Source organism: Telmatherina bonti (genome assembly GCF_933228915.1).
Source record: "Telmatherina bonti genome assembly, chromosome: 21".
Lineage (NCBI taxonomy): Eukaryota > Metazoa > Chordata > Actinopteri > Atheriniformes > Telmatherinidae > Telmatherina > Telmatherina bonti.
Genome location: NC_136630.1, coordinates 818,928 through 840,404, shown reverse-complemented (window position 1 = coordinate 840,404; position 21,477 = coordinate 818,928). Strand labels below are relative to the sequence as shown.

Here is a 21,477-nt window from a genome sequence, read left to right as displayed (position 1 = left end):
TCTGCCACAGCCTCATTGAGTTTGCAATGAAGGTCCTGTGGTAAAGTAGGAACTGCAGGGCAGGGTGGCTCGAGATCTTGTTTTTCTAAAAGTTGAAGGTACGGTCATGGTGACCTGCGATGTTCTCTGTGGCAATGTTTTCTGTAATGATTATCTGAGATAAAGTTTATCCAAGGTTAAAGTTGATGCAGGCACTGTGACCTGAACTGGCATCTCTTAGGAGACTGCTGAATGTATCAGAAAAGGGGAAAGATGTTAACCAGACCAATGGGGACAGAGAGGAGGATTTAGTAAGAAAGCATATAGGAAGGGAGAGGAGAGGGAGAGATTTCACAAGATTCCTGCTACGCCGGCGAACCCTGTAATCTGTATCTTATTCTCAATGCTCAATAAATAGTTAATTCTTGTAATACGTCGTTGCCGCTTCCTCCTTTACTGTGTGCAGTCTGAGAAGGCGCATGGCTGTGGAAGCGCTGTGCGCGGCCAAAATTTCCCTCTGTTGGAGAAAAGTTGGACTTACCTTCCAACTTTTCTTCTGAAGAGTTGGAAAGTAATATACAAATATTATTTTACCACAGTCCTTATGTTGCTGTTGATCTTGTACAGCTTCAGACATTCCAAGATCCATGTGTGTAGCATTGAGTCGTAGGCTTTCTGGTAGTCAATCCAGGCGGTGCACAGGTTGGTCTGTTTGGTTGCAGTCTAGATGGATTACTTGAATGCAAATCCACTGAGCTTTTAACACAGAGCACATCGTCAGTAGATAAGATGTTTAAATAAAAATTCGGTACTGTTTCATAGAAAGCGTGTACTGAACCGAGAGCATTGTATTGAATGGTTTAGTACAGATATGTGTATTGTACTCATTAAATCTAATGGGAAAGTGTGTCTAACCTTTTGACTGGTACTATACATATATATACATGTATATATATATATATATATATATATATATATATATATATATATATATATATATATATATATATATATATATATATATATATATATATATGTATATATACATACATACATACATACATGTATATATGTGTGTATATATATATATATATATATATATATATATATATATATATATATATATATATATATATATATATATATATATATATATATATATATATATATATATATATATATATACATACATATATATGCATATATATCCATCCATCCATCCATCCATCTTCTGCCGCTTATCCGGGGTCGGGTCGCGGGGGCAGCAGCCTAAGCAGGGAAGCCCAGACTTTCCTCTCCCCAGACACATTTGCCAACTCTGCGGGGGGGATCCCGAGGCGTTCCCAGGCCAGCCGAGAGATATAATCCCTCCAGCGTGTCCTGGGTCTTCCCCGGGGTCTCCTCCCAGAGGGACGTGCCTGGAACACCTCACCAGGGAGGTCCAGGAGGCATCCTGACCAGATGCCCGAGCCACCTCAACTGGTTCCTCTCCATGCGGAGGAGCAGCGGCTCTACTCTGATCTCCTCCCGGATGACTGAGCTCCTCACCCTATCTCTAAGGGAGAGCCCGGCCACCCTGCGGAGGAAACTCATTTCAGCCGCCTGTATACGAGATCTCCTTCTTTCGGTCACAACCCACAGCTCATGACCATAGGTGAGGGTAGGAACGTAGATCGACTGGTAAATGGAGAGCTTCGCCTTCTGGCTCAGCTCCTTCTTCACCACGACAGACCGGCGCAGAGTCCGCATTACTGCAGACGCCGCACCGATCCGTCTGTCCATCTCGCGCTCCATCCTTCCCTCACTCGTGAACAAGACCCCGAGATATTTAAACTCCTCCACTTGAGGCAGGACCTGACTCCCGACCTGGAGAGGGAAATCCACCCTATTCCGGCTGAGGACCATGGTCTCAGATTTGGAGGTGCTGATTCTCATCCCAGCCGCTTCACACTCGGCCGCGAATCGCTCAAGCGAGAGCTGGAGATCACGACCAGATGGAGCCAACAGGACCACGTCATCTGCAAAAAGCAGGGACCCAATCCTGAGGCCACCAAGCCGGATCCCCTCAACACCTCGGCTGCACCTAGAAATTCTGTCCATATAAGTTATGAACAGAATCGGTGATAAAGGGCAGCCTTGGCGGAGTCCAACCCTCACCGGAAATGAATCTGACTTACTACCGGCAATGCGGACCAAGCTCTGACACCTGTCATACAGGGACCGGACAGCTCGTACAAGGGGGTCCGGTACCCCATACTCCCGGAGTACCCCCCACAGGAGCCCCCGGGGGACACGGTCGAATGCCTTCTCCAGGTCCACAAAGCACATGTAGACTGGTTGGGCAAACTCCCATGCCCCCCCCAGGACCCCATACATTTATCTATATATATACATATATATATATACATATATATATATATATATATATATATATATATATATATATATATATATATATATATATATATATATATATATATATATATATATATATATATATATATATATATATATAGCATCCCTTAGTTATCCCTTAGTTATACATATATATATATATATATATATATATATATATATATATATATATATATATATATATATATATATATATATATATATATATGTATATATATATATATATATATATATATATATATATATATATATATATATATATATATATGTATTAGTTATGCTGCTATAGGTTTAGACTGCTGAGGGACATTTCCTGATACACTGAGCTTCTTTCTTTTTCTCTTTATCTCTTTCTTTTACCCCCCCCCCCCCCCCATAACAGTGTTGCATCATTAACATGTATGTCTCCTGTCTCAGCAGGTCTCCCTGGCCGGGAGTAGCAGTTCCTGTTGTCTGTTGTCTTTCTGTCCTCTTCCCCCCACACAGCAGAGGCAGATGGCTGCCTGTCCTGAGCCGGGTTCTGCCGGAGGTTTCCTTCCTGTTAAAAGGGAGTTTTTTCCTTCCCACTGTCGCCAGTGTGCTTGCTCAGGATGGGAGATTGAGTTGGACTCAACTCAATCTGTTGGTTTCCTTATATAGGCTGTTATGAATTGGCCTTCATTATGTTTTCCCCTCTGTCTGTAAAGCGTCTTGAGATGGCATTGCTGTGATTTGACGCTATATAAATAAAGTTGAATTGAATATATATATATATATATATATATATATATATATATATATATATATATATATATATATATATATGTATATATATATATATGTATATATATATATATATATATATATATATATATATATATATATATATATATATATATATATATATATATATATATATATATATATATATATATATATATATATATATATATATATATATATATATATGTATATACTGCTAAAAAAAACTAAAGGGAACACTTAAACAATGCAATGTAACTCCAAGTCAACCAGACTGTGAAATGGAACTGTCCACTTAGGAAGCAACACTGACTGACAATCAGTTCCACCTGCTGTTGTGCAAATGGAATAGACAACAGGTGGAAGGAACAAGTATGACTGACCTGTTTGACTTTACTAAGCTCCTCCGCCATGTCATGGTGAACCCTCTGAGACTCCACCAGCTGCTCCTGCAGAGAGACAGAAGTTTAAAGCAACAAGAAACACAAATGTAACAGCAAACAGAACATTCATTCCTTTAATGTGCTGGGAAGAAACACCCTCCCTAGACTTGTAGCTTGGAGGATTCTGTGCCAGAGGACCTGAAGTGGCATGACATCTGCTCAGTAAGATGAGGATAAACCATGAAAGTCCATCCTCAGCTTGATAAGGAGCCAAGATTGCAGAACTATGGGATTAGAATCCTACCATGTTTTACAAACACCGACGTTCAAGGTTTCAAACTAAAAACCTGAAATAAAGTTTTGCAAGTCTGAAAATAAGCTTTGACAAAAGCTTTGAAAAGTATCTTGAAAATCTGAAAAAAATTCACTTGAATTCTTATTTTTCATCAATGTAAAATTCATATTACAGATTTCAGAGATTCCAACCTCTTGTTGCCGCCTTGCTGTTTGCATCGTTGTCCCTCTGGACAACACGACTTCAACCTCACAGCAGCATGGAAAACTCAGAAAACATGAGGATGAATTAAAAACCAAAAGCTGTGCTGCATCCAGAGCTCGCTTACAAATGATGTTTGCAGAACATTTTAACATGTAAAAACTCAAGTTTGCAGGTTTCAAATCTTTTGACCTCTTATTCCAAGGTTTCAGAAGTTTTTTGCAAACTGCTGTGGTGGGATGCCACACGTGGAACTCTGTGGACCTGAAAACAGCAAGGCTGCAAAACAAGGCTGGAATTTCGGTAAGATGCTTGTTGCACTGTTTCCAATTCCAAAATACTTTTCAAGGTTTTAAAACTTTATTCCAAAACATTGACTTTCCAGGTTTCAAAACGTTTTTGTTTCAGATTATGGCAGGATTCAAATCCCATAACAAGCAATGGTGGACGATGTCCAAGTTCCAGCAAAGTTCCCGAGTGTTAAGTTGAAAACCTCTCCAGAAGAGATGATTGTAACCTGCAGCCTCTTGATCTCCCTCAGTGCCTCGATGTGCTCCTTCCTCAGCCTCTCCATCTCCTCCAGGTCCTCTGAGTCTGACAGAGATGGCTGCACAAACACACATTTACAGATTAAATCTCAGGTTATGAATGCAGTGCTATGTTTGCCTGCAGATGCTCCTGAGTGCAGCTGAATCTGGAGACCACCTCCACAGGCTCCTGTTTGCTGGTGCAAACGTCTCTTTTGAGTTTTAATGGTAGTCGAACAAACCATAAAAATTGACATGTCATTTCTGGACTATCATGCATCACAAGTTCTGCACACAAGTCCGATTCCAGACAACAGGAACCGTGTTCACATGATGTGAATCGGTTGTCTGAATCAGAACCAGAGTCGCTTCAGTCCTAAAGAGTTGAAATCTGCTCAGAGCTGTTTCATTCTTCATCCCAGTCTGGACAAACTTTCAGATCAGTGAGGATTTTAATCGGATCCAGATTCCAAACTCTGGATCAGATCTCTGGTTATAGACTCTTGATTCTTGACCAAGACTTTTGGTTCTGATTTTGGATCTGGACTTCAATTGTGGACCAGACTCTGGTTCTAAATCAGGATTGGGACTGTAGTCATGGATCTGTATCAGATCTCTGGTTCTGTAACCAGACTTTGGTTGTGAATCAGTATCAGGACTCTGATTCTAGATCAGGACTCTTTCAGTGTAAAAACAACCTTGGTGTCCTGCAGACCGCATGGTCACACCATCCTCCAATCAGAGCATCAACAGATCAATACATCAGGGTCTAGTTATATCTTAGCTTTGCTCTACTCCGAGTTCTGGATCCGGTTTCAGGTCCACTGAAGCGGTTCAGATGCTTTGCAAACATCCAGACAGATGCAGTAAAAACTCCTCTTGGATGAAAATGATGACATTTTCCTGCATCCTGTTGAGCTTTTCTATGTTCACACCCAGCAGTTTATCCCGGTAGCGGCTCAAGGTCAGAACGCCTACCTGAGCGTTGCTAGGCGACTCCAGCAGGCTGGACAGACCCTCTGATGGGAATGTGGACCCCGGCTGGGTACCGACCAGTTCCTCCAGCTGGGGTTTGAACAGCTCACGGATCAGGCTCTCAAAGTCTGGAAAGAGAGACATGTAGTCTTCGTCAGGATGAAGATTAGCAGCAGCTCGTTGTGCGCCAACATGGCCTACTGTCCTCTATGGGTCACTTATCTGCAGGCTGAAGCTGTCAGATAAGTCCTCTAACCTGCGAAGGCCACCGTCCCAGCCGGGTCAGCTCGTAGTCTGGACCTCAGCGCCTGCTGCTGGATCTCTGTGGGCTTCAGACCAATCAGATCCAGAGCCTGATAACACACACAGATGGATAGGAGCAGCTGGCAGCGGTGAAAAACAGTGTTGTTGCCTCTGCTGATGCTTGTGTGACAGGAAGAGTTCATTCATGAAAAAACGCTCCAGATTTCAGCCTAAAGCTCGTTTCTACCTGTCTGTCCTGAAAGATGTTAAAACTAAGATGTAACGGCAAAACTGATGATGAAAGTACAGAAAAGTGTCTCACTAGTGGATAAGTCAATCATAACAGCAACCAGCAGCCTGTACCTGGCATCTCACCTATCCAGGTGACTTCCCGTCAGTTGCCGTGGTAACCTGTCTGGAGCAGGTTATGCTCTGGATAAGAAACCAACCAGAATAGAAGGACCGATCAGATCTCTTTGAAAACGGCTGCCTGTTCTCAGACCACCTGTCCATGTTGGCGGTGGGAGGAGCTTAGGAGAGGAAGTGTTTTTAGGGACGTCCTGTCACTCAGAGCTTTGAAGTATGTTTTACTTCTTGTTTTTGTGTCACTGCATCTGAACCTTAATGTTCACACATGCAGAACTGCAGAAACAGAACTGTATGGAACCACAACTACTGGTGTTGTCATCGGGAGAATTTCAGCACGAAATGCCTCACACGAGGGGCGGAGCCTGTCAAGTGAAGGGCAGAGCTTCTCACGCGAGGGGCGGAGCCTCTCAAGCGAGGGGCGGGCCTCAGAACTGAACAGAAAACATAAAGGAAGGAAGCGAGGCATTCGTTCCTTCAGAGTACCTGACCTGCAATCTGAGTTCGGCAAGTTTTCATGGAAACTTTTAAAACGCAGTTCGTGAAGTAATCTTCAAGTGTTAGCAGTACGCTGCTGCCTAGGTTACCACCCTGGATGGACAAGACACTGGTACACTCCATCTGAACTGTGAGTGGATCTCCTTCACCTGGCAACAACATGCCGCACATCACCTGACCTGCTATCACCTTGTAATCCCAGTAAAGGGACGCAGCAAAATGCGCAGCGCTGCTGCAGCCGTCTGTGGCGTTCCTCATTGGCTGAAATGAGACAGAAAACCTGGACTCACCTGATCCAGCCTCTCCAGTCTGAGACGACAGCTGGCGCGCACACAGCTTCTTCTCTGGGGAAGATGGCCGCTGGCCGAGTCTGACGGCACAAACACATGGCTTTAGTTAACCGCCCTTCAGTGGGGTCAGAAGAAGCCTTCAGAGAACAAAACCACCGCAGCACAGATGGAAACGGAAACGGGAAGGAGTTTTCTGTCGAAGGGAAGCGCTGACGGGAAAAGTCCTGAAGTTCCGTCTTTACAGCTACAAAACTGAAAAACCATGTGACTTCAATGAAACGCAACCAGTTCCCATTAAACCCGACAATAAACCACCACCAAGCAACCATTAAACCAGTTAGCTTCAATGTAACAGCTTTCCAGGTCTTCAGTCATTCTGTACACGTGTACATTTCCACATGTGTACATTTCCACATGTGTACATTTCCACACGTGTATATTTCCACGTGTACATTTCCACGTGTACATTTCCACACGTGTATATTTCCACGTGTACATTTCCACGTGTGGACATTTTCACACATGTACATTTCCACACATGTTTACATATCTACACGTGTATATTTCCACACGTGTACATTTCCATGTGTGTACATTTCCACATGTGTACATTTTCACACGTGTATATTTCCACACATGTACATTTCCACACATGTACATTTCCACACGTGTACATTTCCACACGTGTACGTTTTCACACGTGTATATTTCCACATGTGTACATTTCTACACGTGTACATTTCCACGTGTGTACATTTCCACGTGTGTACATTTCCACGTGTACATTTCCACGTGTGTACATTTCCACGTGTGTACATTTCCACACATGTACATTTCTACACGTGTACATTTCCACACGTGTACAATTCCACGTGTACATTTCCACGTGTGTACATTTCCACACATGTACATTTCCACATGTGTACATTTCCACATGTGTACATTTCCACGTGTACATTCCCACATGTACATTTCCACACGTGTACATTTCCACGTGTACATTTCCACGTGTGTACATTTCCACGTGTGTACATTTCCACACATGTACATTTCTACACGTGTACATTTCCACGTGTACATTTCCACGTGTGTACATTTCCACACATGTACATTTCCACACGTGTACATTTCCACGTGTACATTTCCACGTGTGTACATTTCCACGTGTGTACATTTCCACGTGTGTACATTTCCACACATGTACATTTCTACACGTGTACATTTCCACACGTGTACAATTCCACGTGTACATTTCCACACGTGTACATTTCCACATGTGTACATTTCCACGTGTACATTCCCACATGTACATTTCCACACGTGTACATTTCCACGTGTACATTTCCACACGTGTACATTTCCACATGTGTACATTTCCACGTGTACATTCCCACATGTACATTTCCACACATGTATATTTCCACGTGTACATTTCCACATGTACATTTCCACGTGTGGACATTTTCACACATGTACATTTCCACACGTGTGTACATATCTACACGTGTATATTTCCACACGTGTACGTTTTCACACGTGTATATTTCCACATGTGTACATTTCTACACGTGTACATTTCCACATGTGTACATTTCCACGTGTGTACATTTCCACGTGTACATTTCCACGTGTGTACATTTCCACGTGTACATTTCCACGTGTGTACATTTCCACACATGTACATTTCCACACGTGTACATTTCCACACGTGTACATTTCCATGTGTGTACATCTACATGTGTACATTTCCACACGTGTACAATTCCACGTGTACATTTCCACACATGTACCTTTCCACGTGTGTACATTTCCACGTGTAAATGTACACACATGTACATTTCACACATGTACATTTCCATGTGTGTACATTTCATTTCATGGCATTGGGTTGGAACCGTGCTGACGTTGCGGTAACGTATTGTGTCATTTCCTGTTTGCCTAGCGTGTGTCACTGCGGATTGCTACGAGCCATTGGCTCCTTTAACTTCTTTCTAACTTCTATCTGTTGTTAACCAACCACTCACTTTAGCGCACAATATCTTCCCAAACCACTGTTCTATATATTGCATTTATTTTTGGGATCTTTGGCTTTCTGTTTACTAACTTAAACAGCTCAAGCACTCGGTTTTAGCATGGCTGCTAGCTCTCTTCCCACACCCCGGTCCCCTGCCTTTTCTTGCTCGGTGTGTCTGATGTTTAGCTACTCCTCCGCCTCCTTTAGTGATAACGGTAGGTGTATTAAGTGTAGCAGCTTGGCAGCTTTGGAGGCGAGGCTCTGTGAGTTAGAAGCCCAGCTCCGCACTCAGTTAGGGAAGCAGTTAGTCAGCAAGCCCCCATTAGCCAGTGCGGAGCTACCAGCCAGGGCAGCTAGCCCACCTAGCGGTCCCTCAGCAGTTCCCGCGCAGCCGGGAGCCGAGGCGGGCTGGACGACGGTCAGGCGGAAGCGTAGCCCCAAACCAAAACCCACTGGCCACCACCGACCTGTTCACGTTTCTAACAGATTTTCCCCGCTCGGCGACACACCCGCTGAGGCAGAAACCCTGATTATAGGTAGTTCCATAGTCAGAAACGTGGCTCTAGAGACACCGGGGACCATAGTCAAATGCATTCCTGGGGCCAGAGCGGGCCACGTCGAATCGTATTTGAAACTGCTGGCTAAGGCTAAACGTAAATACCATAAGATTGTAATTCACGTCGGCGGTAACGACACCCGGTTACGCCAATCGGAGGTCACTAAAATTAATGTTGCTTCGGTGTGTAACTTTGCCAAGAGCATGTCGGACTCCGTAGTTTTCTCTGGTCCCTTGCCAAATTTAATCAGCAATGACATGTTTAGCCGCATGTCATCCTTCAACCGCTGGTTGTCTAGGTGGTGTCCCGATAACAACGTGGGTTTTATAGATAATTGGAGCGCTTTTTGGGGAAAGCCTGGTCTTATTAGGAGAGATGGCATCCATCCCACGTTGGATGGAGCCGCTCTCTTATCTAGCAATATGGACTCTTTTATTAGTCAGCTAAATTGACAACTCAGGGTTGGGACCAGGAGGCAGAATTGTACTCCTACACACTTTTCTGCAGCTTCCCACCTGCCGCCGCCCACCCAAAACCCCATTCCGACCTTATACAACTTCCCAGCAGTAAGAATTAAACAACACAAAAACACTTCTGGGGTTAATCGTGAAAACCTCATAAAAATAAAAACAATGGATCTAATAAAATCTGAAAATAAGACAATAAAGTGTGGCCTACTGAATATTAGATCCCTCCCAAATAAGTCTTTATTAGTCAATGACTTGATAGGTGATCACCACATTGATTTATTCTGTCTTTCGGAAACCTGGTTACAGCAAGAGGATTATGTTAGTATTAATGAAGCTACGCCAGCTAACTATTTAAACTTTCACATTCCTAGAACTACAGGCAGAGGAGGAGGTGTTGCAGCTATTTTTAAGTCAGAATTTTTAATTAATCCTAAGCACAAAACTAACTATAAATCCTTTGAATTCCTGACATTAAATTTATCTCATCCAAAATGGAATTGAGAGAAACCGCTCCTTTTAGCATTAGTGTATCGCCCACCTGGACCTTACTCCGAGTTTCTGACCCAATTCTCTGATCTCTTGTCTGAGTTAGTGCTGACTACTGATAAGGTCATTGTACTAGGTGATTTTAATATTCATGTTGACCATGAAAATGATAGTTTAAACATTTCCTTTGGCTCTATTCTAAACTCAATTGGGTTTTCACAAAATGTCCATGGAGCCACTCACTCTCATGGTCATACTCTTGATCTTGTTCTAACATCTGGTATTGAGACTGATAAGCTCAAAGTTTTTCCTCCAAACCCTGTCTTGTCCGATCACTTCTTATTAACCTTTGAATTCACTTTATTTGATTACTCACTGACCAAAAATAAATTCTACTATAGTAGATGTTTATCAGACAATAATATTACAAAATTTAAACAATCAGTTGAATCAATTTTTTCCCCTCTACCATGTGTTAGCATGACTGAGAGTCCCCCTTTAAGCCTTACTCCTGCTCAGATTGATCAACATGCTGATACTATAACAGCTTCAATGCGTACAACCTTGGATAATGTTGCTCCCCTAAAGAAGAAGAAATTAGGTAAGATTATGAAGGCTCCCTGGTTTAATTCCCAGCTTCGAGCTCTAAAACAGGCGTCAAGGCGTTTGGAAAACAGATGGCGTTCATCAGGACTAGAGGAGTCTCACTTAACCTGGAAAGAAAGTTTAATCGTATACAAAAAAGCCTTACGTACGGCAAGAACAGCTTATTATTCATTGATAGAGGAAAACAAAAACAACCCTCGGTTTCTTTTCAGCACTGTAGCTAGGCTTACTAGGAGCCGGAGCGCTGTGGAGCCATGCATTCCTTTCTCACTTAGCTGTGATGATTTCATGTATTTTTTCAGGAATAAAATTGATACTATTAGAGATCAAATTCACAATATTCTTCCTTCTACCTATAATGTTGGGGCTGTTGTGGTCTCTGAAGCATCCTTAGAACCAGGATCTGACTTGTGTCTAAATAGTTTCTGTCCTGTCCAACCCTCTGAATTAACTAAAATAATAGCTTCATCTAAACCATCCACCTGTATCTTAGACCCTCTCCCAACGGGCCTCTTTAAGGACATTTTCCCTTTAATTAATACATCACTACTAAATCTTATCAATATGTCTTTAGTGACAGGATATGTACCACAATCATTTAAAACTGCTGTCATCAAGCCTTTACTTAAAAAGCAATCTCTGGATCCAGAGGTGATAGCAAATTATAGACCTATATCTAACCTCCCGTTTATGTCCAAAATTCTGGAGAAAATAGTTTCAGCTCAGCTACATGCCCACCTGAGCAGAAATAATTTATGCGAGGAGTTTCAGTCAGGATTTAGAGCTCATCATAGCACTGAGACAGCATTGGTGAAAGTTACTACTGACCTTCTTATGGCCTCAGACAAAGGACTTGTGTCCGTACTTATCTTGCTTGATCTTAGTGCTGCATTTGATACAGTCGATCATAACATTCTGTTACAAAGACTAGAACAGGTGATTGGAATTACAGGTACAACGTTAAGATGGTTTAAATCAATATAAATAAATCTCATTAAAGACTAGGCTGAAGACTTATCTTTTTGATAAGTCCTATAGCTAGGGATGGTTAGCATCCCTTAGTTATGCTGCTATAGGTTTAGACTGCTGAGGGACATTTCCTGATACACTGAGCTTCTTTCTCTTTATCCCTATCTTTTATCCCCCCCCCCATAACAGTGTTGCATCATTAACATGTATGTCTCCTGTCTCAGCAGGTCTCCCTGGCCGGGAGTAGCAGTTCCTGTTGTCTGTTGTCTTTCTGTCCTCTTCCCCCCACACAGCAGAGGCAGATGGCTGCCTGTCCTGAGCCGGGTTCTGCCGGAGGTTTCCTTCCTGTTAAAAGGGAGTTTTTTCCTTCCCACTGTCGCCAGTGTGCTTGCTCAGGATGGGAGATTGAGTTGGACTCAACTCAATCTGTTGGTTTCCTTATATAGGCTGTTATGAATTGGCCTTCATTATGTTTTCCCCTCTGCCTGTAAAGCGTCTTGAGATGGCATTGCCGTGATTTGAGGCTATATAAATAAAGTTGAAGTTGAATTTCCACACGTGTACATATGTGTAGTAGTCCTGCCTCAGCTCATCATACAAGCTGAAATGAAAAGCTTGAACAGATGCTGTCGTTACTTTAGACTCTCACAGTGCTGAGATCCCAGCCGACTGCGGGCAACACGGCTCTGAAGCAGCTCTTTGTCCCTTGTCTTTCAGCGTGAAGCCAAACATGCAGAAGAAGCTCACAAACACACAGACATGACGAAGCTTCACTCCTCTGCAGCCAATCATACGCTGACCTCCCGCTTACCTGCGACCAAACACCACCTGTCTCCGCTCAGTTTACAGCGGCTCTCGGCAGATGGCAGGTGTGTCTGCAAGGATTTACAGGGCATATTAAAAAAAGGGGCGGGACTTTAACGCAATAATTACAATTACAGAAGATTACATTCATTATTAGAGACGTTTCCGACCCTTCAGTGAGTTTATTTTAACAAAAAAACAAACATGAAAAAGCTGAACATCTTCTACTGGTGGGATCAGGACTCTTGGTGAGTAATAATAAAACAACGTGAAGTTTTCTCTTCTCCGTTAGCAGCAGCTTCTCCATCCTACAGATACGTAGCTTGCTCCTCCTGCGGCGCCACCTGCAGTCGGCACAGGAGGTCATCACCTCGCTGCATCACCTCGAAATAAAACATGGAGTTTTGATACAAACTGGTAAAAGTACTGCTGATGAATCAACAAGAGAGACTTCAGGAACTAAAAAAAAGAAGAAAGTGTGGCGGAGCATATCGGTCCCTGCTCGACCAGGTAACGGCAGGTAGTCGTCTGAAGACACCACGGTGTGTTGGACGTATAAAAATATGATTTAATATAAAACGTTGAACGTTATAAAAACGTTGAACACAAAGAAAAGCCTGAAGGTTACTTTAGAATAAACCACCAACCATCACATCCAGCAGAGTTTTACTGAAGCAGCAACCCTAACCCTCTCACCTGAAGGAGTTTGCAGAGATTCCTGGTTTAAAACACCACAGAAGAATTAGAATGGATCATAACACCAGCGCGGTGTTAACTCGCGTTAACGACAATACAGCCACTAAACACGTCTGAGTTTCTGTGGGTCATGTGATGGAGTGGGGGGGGGCTTGTTGTTGTCCTGAAAAGGGGGTCTGCAGAAAACCACTGCTGATATTCTTACAGTAATATTTTAGGTTTTGTTCCCCAAATTTAAAGCAATTCAAATTTTTTTATATTCTTTTTTTTTTTTTATTAAACGTGAAACAATGAGAAACCATTTGACAAGTAAGAGATCCTCACCAGGGTTGGTCTCAGTGATGGGGTTCGTCTGTGGCGGCGAGGAGACACACGCTTGCTTTGCTCGTCCTGGAGAAACTTGAACCTGCAAACATCAACGCATGTCAACACAGCAGATCTGATGTGTTCTACAGAAATACACAGGAAAGGATTGTTTTCTTTGTTGCTCCTAAAGTTTGTTAGACCTAAAACACTTGTAGCCATGCCAAGTGTTTGCACCCTGTGGTAGGACGGCTTCTCCCACTTAGAAACGGCGGAGAGCGGCGTGTCCACTGGGAGACTCAATGGAAAACTCATCACTGGAAACAACATTGTATCATTTTTTTAATAATTCATTTGAATGTTATTGCTGCAAATAAGTATTCAAACACCAAAGAAAATCAGTGTTAATATTTGATCCAGAAGCTTTTGTTTGCAGAGGTCAGACGTTTCCTGGAGTTCTTCAGCAGGTCTGCACATGACAGGAGGAACTTTGGATCTTCTCTACATCTGTCAGGTTTCAAGATGTCGCTGAGAAACATGGAGCTTGAACTCCCTCCAAAGATTTTCTATTGGGTTTATGTCTGGAGACCGGCTACGCCTCTCCAGAACCAGGATATCTTCTTATGGAGTCGCTCCTTGGTGATCCTTGGTGCTTCGGGTCATTGTCATGGTGGAAGACCCAACCCATCTTCAGTGCTCTGACTGAGGGAAGGAGGTTGTTCCCCAACATCTGGCAACACATGGTCATCCTCTCCTTCATACTGTGCAGTCGTCCCATGTGCAGAAAAACACCCCACAGCATGATGATACCACCCCTTTTAACTTTTAACATTTAAGCTAGGTTAGGTTAACTAAGAAAAGTCCCCACAAAACATGTTACAGACTAAAACCAGCTGTGAAAGCTCAACCCAGCAGGCAGAAAAACACAACAAAACTATACACAGCAGAATATTAAACATAAACACGTGAAACGCTCCAGAAAATCAATATTTGCCTCGGCCTCTAGGGGAGCATGTCTTACCACAGCAAGATGGTTTCTCCTCTGTGCAATTCCCACGCTGTGCACTGCACCAGTAGATGGCGGTGTTGCACCTACTTTGCCATAATTTAATATGAACTTTTGTACTCTATTACACCTTTACACAGAATGTTGTACATTAACCATATTTGCAAAAAAAAAGAAAAAAAAAAAGAAAATAAAAAAACCCACACATTTGATATTGTTCCTCCAGCACGTAAAACGTCCAGCAGGAAAATGTTCTGAAACCAAGCAGTTCTACATGTTAGAAAAGCCACATCACACAGTTAATAAGTCGTACAGAAGCTGCCGTACTAATAAAGCTCTACATGAAGACCTGCAGGTAAAAGGAGGCGGTCGCCATGACAACAGCCCATCATCAGGCTGCTCAGGTGTTTCCTCCACCTGCAGATACAGAACATGAAGTGATGGTTGGATATAAAATGCTCCCCAATGTGGCTTATCTGTCCCTGCTGGTGGACATGGAACATGGAGACTCTGGACTCCAGTCCGGCACCTTCCAAAGGGAAGGGACTGACAGGTCGGGTCCGCTCCTTTTCCCAACCCAGAGCAGAGGAACAGAACGATGTTCTCCACAGCCAGACGTGGTGTAGCGGCCATCGGGCAGATGGAGGCAGGTGGAGGTGCCTCCATGCCCAGGAGGAAACCTGTTGTACAGCTGCAGATGTCTGCAGATAGTGGAGACGCTACATAACATGCTACTAAATGGTAACGTGTCCCGTTCAGCTGCGACCAGCGCTGTTGTCCCCGACCTCCAACCATCATGTTGGAACCAAACTGCTGCCAAACGTCTAGAAGTGATGCAACACATCAGAGGTGGACAATCCCCCCCCCCCCTCTCCGACCACATCTGCAGCGCTGCAACCCAGCTGGGACACACAGGAACACCAGTATGTTCCCAGTAAATAAACTGGAGTCAGAGACGTCTCATTTATGTCCGTTCATTTTATAATCTGAAACAAAGGAATGAAGCACTTCCAGCATCATCTGGAGCATTTTGTTCCAGCGTATCTCTGGACTCCTTCATTTTCCCGCCAGCTTCTAATCTGTGGGAGTGGGCAGCGCCCCCCCTTCCTCCTCCTGTGGACCAAGATGTCCTCTCTCCCTACATTTTACTGTCTGACCACTTTATTTGTCCTTTCTGGATAAGTCCGGTGGTCTGATGAGACGCTGACAGCATCTGTCCCCTGCTGACCTCCTCTGTCTTTCTGGTGGTGCTGATGTCCATCCCGTCTCCACCAGATAAAATACTTTTACATTTTACAGCTTTATCTGTTGGAATTTCTTCCTCATTTTCCAGAAAATTCCTCTGTTTTCCTGCAGAACCGTCATGGAAATGAGATGGATTAATATTTATCAGGGCGTCGGCGTGACCTTTTATGGCCAACATGTGGGCGTGGCCAGATGTTCCCTCACTGTGTTAAACTTCCTGTTGATCCTGATTTATGGAGGAAACAGGCGTGGGACGTGCTGCTGTAGAAACCTGGAAGGTTCTCCTGGTTTCCGTACGGACGCCGCCTGGGGGCATCGTTGATACGTACGGGTTTAGAAATGAGGCTCCTGGATACTTGCTGATTAGCAGGTGTTTAAATACAGTAACATACTAATAAAATATTTAAAGATCATACAATGTGATTTCCAGATTTTTTTTTAATTTTTTTTTTAGATCTCACATCGGACATGCAGCTACGACGAAAGTTTCACACCTCTCATTTTTTTGTGTTTACTTTGTGTCATTTAACAAGGGTTTATGGTTTTATTAATTTTTTTAACACCTAACCTATAATAGAAGAAAAGTCCACTTTCAATGTGAGTTCTGTATTTGTCAGTTCAACAAAATGTAAATAAAAGGAAGAAATTTTGTAGGGATATTTACCATTTATAAACAATTCATATATTCAAATTTTATAACAATCTCTTGCTTTCTGGTGTCCATTAAGGGGCAGAAAACTAGAACTACATCAGGTCCTGTAGGATTTTGAGGAAAGCTTTTACTTTAAAAATGCTGGGCTCTTATGGGATAAATGAAGGATGGATGTTCTCAGACCTGGCTGATATTAACGGCTGGCAGGGTCTCACAAGTGGGGTTTGGGCTGGATGTAATTTTTGTAACTATGCCAGGCAGTTGAGGCACAGTGCTGAGTCCTGGGGCCCTGGTTTGGGGCCCTCCTCCTCCACAACCCTGCAGACAGATGGGACTGTGTGACCCGCTGCTGGAGCTGGATGAAGATCTCCGTCTGATAAAGGCTATTTCCACAGTTGGGTCTGGTCTGCAACACAACAAAAGATCAATAAAGATATGTCCCGACGGAGACAGATCTTAGTAGGTTTAATCATAGGATTGTCAGGAACCATGCACCAAAACATTCAATACAGAAGAAATTGCCCAGAGAAAGCTGCAAACACAAAGTGCTGCAAATACAGAGCATTGCAAATACAGCGCTGCAAATACAGAGCGATGCAAACACAGAGCGCTACAAACACAGAGCGATGCAAACACAGTGTTGCAAATACAGAGAATGCTGCAGACACAGAGCGCTGCAAACACAGAGCGCTGAAAACACAGAGCGCATCAAATAAAGATAGTGCTGCAAATTCAGAGTGATGCATATTCAGAGCGCTGCTAATTCAGAGGGCTGAATATAAAGATAGTGCTGCAAACACAGTGCGCTGCAAATACAGAGCGCTGCTAATTCAGAGGGCTGAATATAAAGATAGTGCTGCAAACACAGTGCGCTGCAAATACAGAGCGCTGCAAATACAGAGGGCTGCAAACACATAGCCCTGCGAACACAGAGCCTTACGAACACAGAGCGCTGAAAATAAAGATAGTGCTGCAAACACAGAGCGCTACAAACACAGAGCGCTGCAAATAAAGATAATGCTCCAAACACAGAGCGCTGCAAAAACAGAGTGATGCAAATTCAGAGCGCTGCAAACACAGACCGTTGCAAACGCAGACTGCTGCAAACACAGAGTGCTGCAAATTCAGAACGCTGCAAACACAGAGCGCTGCAAACACAGACCGTTGCAAACGCAGACTGCTGCAAACACAGAGTGCTGCAAATTCAGAACGCTGCAAACACAGAGCGCTGCAAACACAGAGCGCTTCAAATACAGAGAATGCTGCAGACACAGAGCGCTGCAAACACAGAGCGCTGCAAACACAGAGCGCTGAAAACACAGAGCGCTGCAAACACAGAGCGCTTCAAATACAGAGAATGCTGCAGACACAAAGCACTGCAAATACAGGGCGCTGCAAATACAGAGCGCCGAAAATACAGAGTGATGCAAATTCAGGGCGCTGCAAATACAGAGCACTGCAAACAGAGTGTGGCAAATTCAGAGTGATGCTAATTCAGAGGGCTGAATATAAAGATAGAGCTGCAAACACAGGGTGCTGCAAACACAGGGTGCTGCAAATACAGAGCGCTGCAAATTCAGAGCGCTGCAAATTCAGAGCGCTGCAAATACAGAGCGCTGCAAACGAAGACTGCTGCAAACACAGAGCGCTGCAAATTGAGAACGCTGCAGACACAGAGCGCGGCAGAAACAAAGCACTGCATATACAGGGCACTGCAAATAAAGAGCGCCGAAAATACAGAGTGACGCAAATTCAGGGCGCTGCAAATTCAGGGCGCTGCAAATACAGAGCGCTGCAAATACAGGGCACTGCAAATACACAGCGCCGAAAATACAGAGTGACGCAAATTCAGGGCGCTGCAAATACAGAGTGCTGCAAACAAAAAGGGCTGCAACCACAGAGCTCTGCAAACACAGAGTGCGGCAAATAAAGATAGTGCTGCAAACACAGAGCGCTGCAAATACAGAGAATGCTGCAGACACAGAGCGCTGCAAATATAGGATGCTGCAAATTCAGAGCGCTGCAAATTCAGAGCGGTGGAATTACAGAGCGCTGCAAATACAGAGCGCTAAAAAAACAGAGCACTGCAAACAAAGCGCTGCAAATACAGAGCTCTGCAAACAAAAAGTGCTGCAAACACAGAGCGCTGCAAACACAGAGTGCGGCAAATACAGAGCGCTGCAAATACAGACAATGCTGCAAACACAGAGCGCTGCAAATAAAGATATTGTTGCAAACACAGAGCGCCGCAAACACAGAGCGCCGCAAACACATAGAGCTGCAAACACAGAGCGCTGCAAATACAGACAATGCTGCAAACACAGAGCGCTGCAAATAAAGATAATGCTCCAAACACAGAGCGCTGCAAAAACAGAGTGATGCAAATACAGAGCGCATCAAATAAAGATAGTGCTGCAAATTCAGAACGCTGTAAACAGAGAGCGCTGCAAACAGAGCGCTGCAAATTCAGAGTGATGCATATTCAGAGCGCTGCTAATTCAGAGGGCTGAATATAAAGATAGTGCTGCAAACACAGTGCGCTGCAAATACAGAGCGCTGCAAATACAGAGGGCTGCAAACACATAGCCCTGCGAACACAGAGCCTTGCGAACACAGAGCGCTGAAAATAAAGATAGTGCTGCAAACACAGAGCGCTACAAACACAGAGCGCTGCAAATAAAGATAATGCTCCAAACACAGAGCGCTGCAAACACAGAGTGCTGCAAATTCAGAACGCTGCAAACACAGAGCGCTGCAAACACAGAGCGCTTCAAATACAGAGAATGCTGCAGACACAAAGCACTGCAAATACAGGGCGCTGCAAATACAGGGCGCTGCAAATACAGAGCACCGAAAATACAGAGTGACGCAAATTCAGGGCGCTGCAAATACAGAGCACTGCAAACAGAGTGTGGCAAATTCAGAGCGCTGCAAATTCAGAGTGATGCTAATTCAGAGGGCTGAATATAAAGATAGTGCTGCAAACACAGGGCGTTGCAAATACAGAGCGCTGCAAATACAGAGTGACGCAAATAAAGATAGTGCTCCAAACATAGAGCGCTGCAAATGCAGAGCGCTGCAAATGCAGAGCGCTGCAAAAACAGCGTGCTGCAAATTCAGAGCGCTGCAAATACAGAGCGCTGCAAACGAAGACTGCTGCAAACACAGAGCGCTGCAAATTGAGAACGCTGCAGACACAGAGCGCGGCAGAAACAAAGCACTGCATATACAGGGCACTGCAAATAAAGAGCGCCGAAAATACAGAGTGACGCAAATTCAGGGCGCTGCAAATACAGAGCGCTGCAAATACAGAGCGCTGCAAATACAGGGCACTGCAAATACACAGCGCCGAAAATACAGAGTGACGCAAATTCAGGGCGCTGCAAATACAGAGTGCTGCAAACAAAAAGGGCTGCAACCACAGAGCTCTGCAAACACAGAGTGCGGCAAATAAAGATAGTGCTGCAAACACAGAGCGCTGCAAATACAGAGAATGCTGCAGACACAGAGCGCTGCAAATATAGGATGCTGCAAATTCAGAGCGCTGCAAATTCAGAGCGCTGCAAATTCAGAGCGGTGGAATTACAGAGCGCTGCAAATACAGAGCGCTAAAAAAACAGAGCACTGCAAACAAAGTGCTGCAAACAAAAAGTGCTGCAAACACAGAGCGCTGCAAACACAGAGTGCGGCAAATACAGAGCGCTGCAAATACAGACAATGCTGCAAACACAGAGCGCTGCAAATAAAGATATTGTTGCAAACACAGAGCGCCGCAAACACAGAGCGCCGCAAACACATAGAGCTGCAAACACAGAGCGCTGCAAATACAGACAATGCTGCAAACACAGAGCGCTGCAAACAGAGCGCTGCAAACACAGAGCGCTGCAAATAAAGATAATGCTCCAAACACAGAGCGCTGCAAAAACAGAGTGATGCAAATACAGAGCGCATCAAATAAAGATAGTGCTGCAAATTCAGAACGCTGTAAACAGAGAGCGCTGCAAACAGAGCGCTGCAAATTCAGAGTGATGCATATTCAGAGCGCTGCTAATTCAGAGGGCTGAATATAAAGATAGTGCTGCAAACACAGTGCGCTGCAAACACAGTGCGCTGCAAATACAGAGCGCTGCAAATACAGAGGGCTGCAAACACATAGCCCTGCGAACACAGAGCCTTACGAACACAGAGCGCTGAAAATAAAGATAGTGCTGCAAACACAGAGCGCTACAAACACAGAGCGCTGCAAATAAAGATAATGCTCCAAACACAGAGCGCTGCAAAAACAGAGTGATGCAAATTCAGAGCGCTGCAAACACAGACCGTTGCAAACGCAGACTGCTGCAAACACAGAGTGCTGCAAATTCAGAACGCTGCAAACAGAGCGCTGCAAACACAGAGCGCTTCAAATACAGAGAATGCTGCAGACACAAAGCACTGCAAATACAGGGCGCTGCAAATACAGGGCGCTGCAAATACAGAGCACCGAAAATACATAGTGACGCAAATTCAGGGCGCTGCAAATACAGAGCACTGCAAACAGAGTGTGGCAAATTCAGAGCGCTGCAAATTCAGAGTGATGCTAATTCAGAGGGCTGAATATAAAGATAGTGCTGCAAACACAGGGCGCTGCAAATACAGAGCGCTGCAAATTCAGAGCGCTGCAAATACAGAGCGCTGCAAACGAAGACTGCTGCAAACACAGAGCGCTGCAAATTGAGAATGCTGCAGACACAGAGCGCGGCAGAAACAAAGCACT

At 44.1% G+C, this 21,477-nt stretch overlaps 1 protein-coding gene across 1 annotated transcript in view; it reads right to left on the bottom strand.

The window, feature by feature from the left end:
* stxbp4 (syntaxin binding protein 4) overlaps positions 1-21,477 on the bottom strand; it is a gene marked incomplete at both ends in the record, with an annotated part of 243,413 nt that overhangs the window by 48,081 nt on the left and 173,855 nt on the right. The window contains 7 exons of the mRNA XM_079261137.1: positions 3,519-3,584; positions 4,532-4,621; positions 5,520-5,644; positions 5,773-5,869; positions 6,914-6,993; positions 13,840-13,921; positions 16,905-17,127. Coding sequence (XP_079117263.1) covers positions 3,519-3,584; positions 4,532-4,621; positions 5,520-5,644; positions 5,773-5,869; positions 6,914-6,993; positions 13,840-13,921; positions 16,905-17,127 — 763 coding nt within the window. The remainder of the gene's footprint in view (positions 1-3,518; positions 3,585-4,531; positions 4,622-5,519; positions 5,645-5,772; positions 5,870-6,913; positions 6,994-13,839; positions 13,922-16,904; positions 17,128-21,477) is intronic.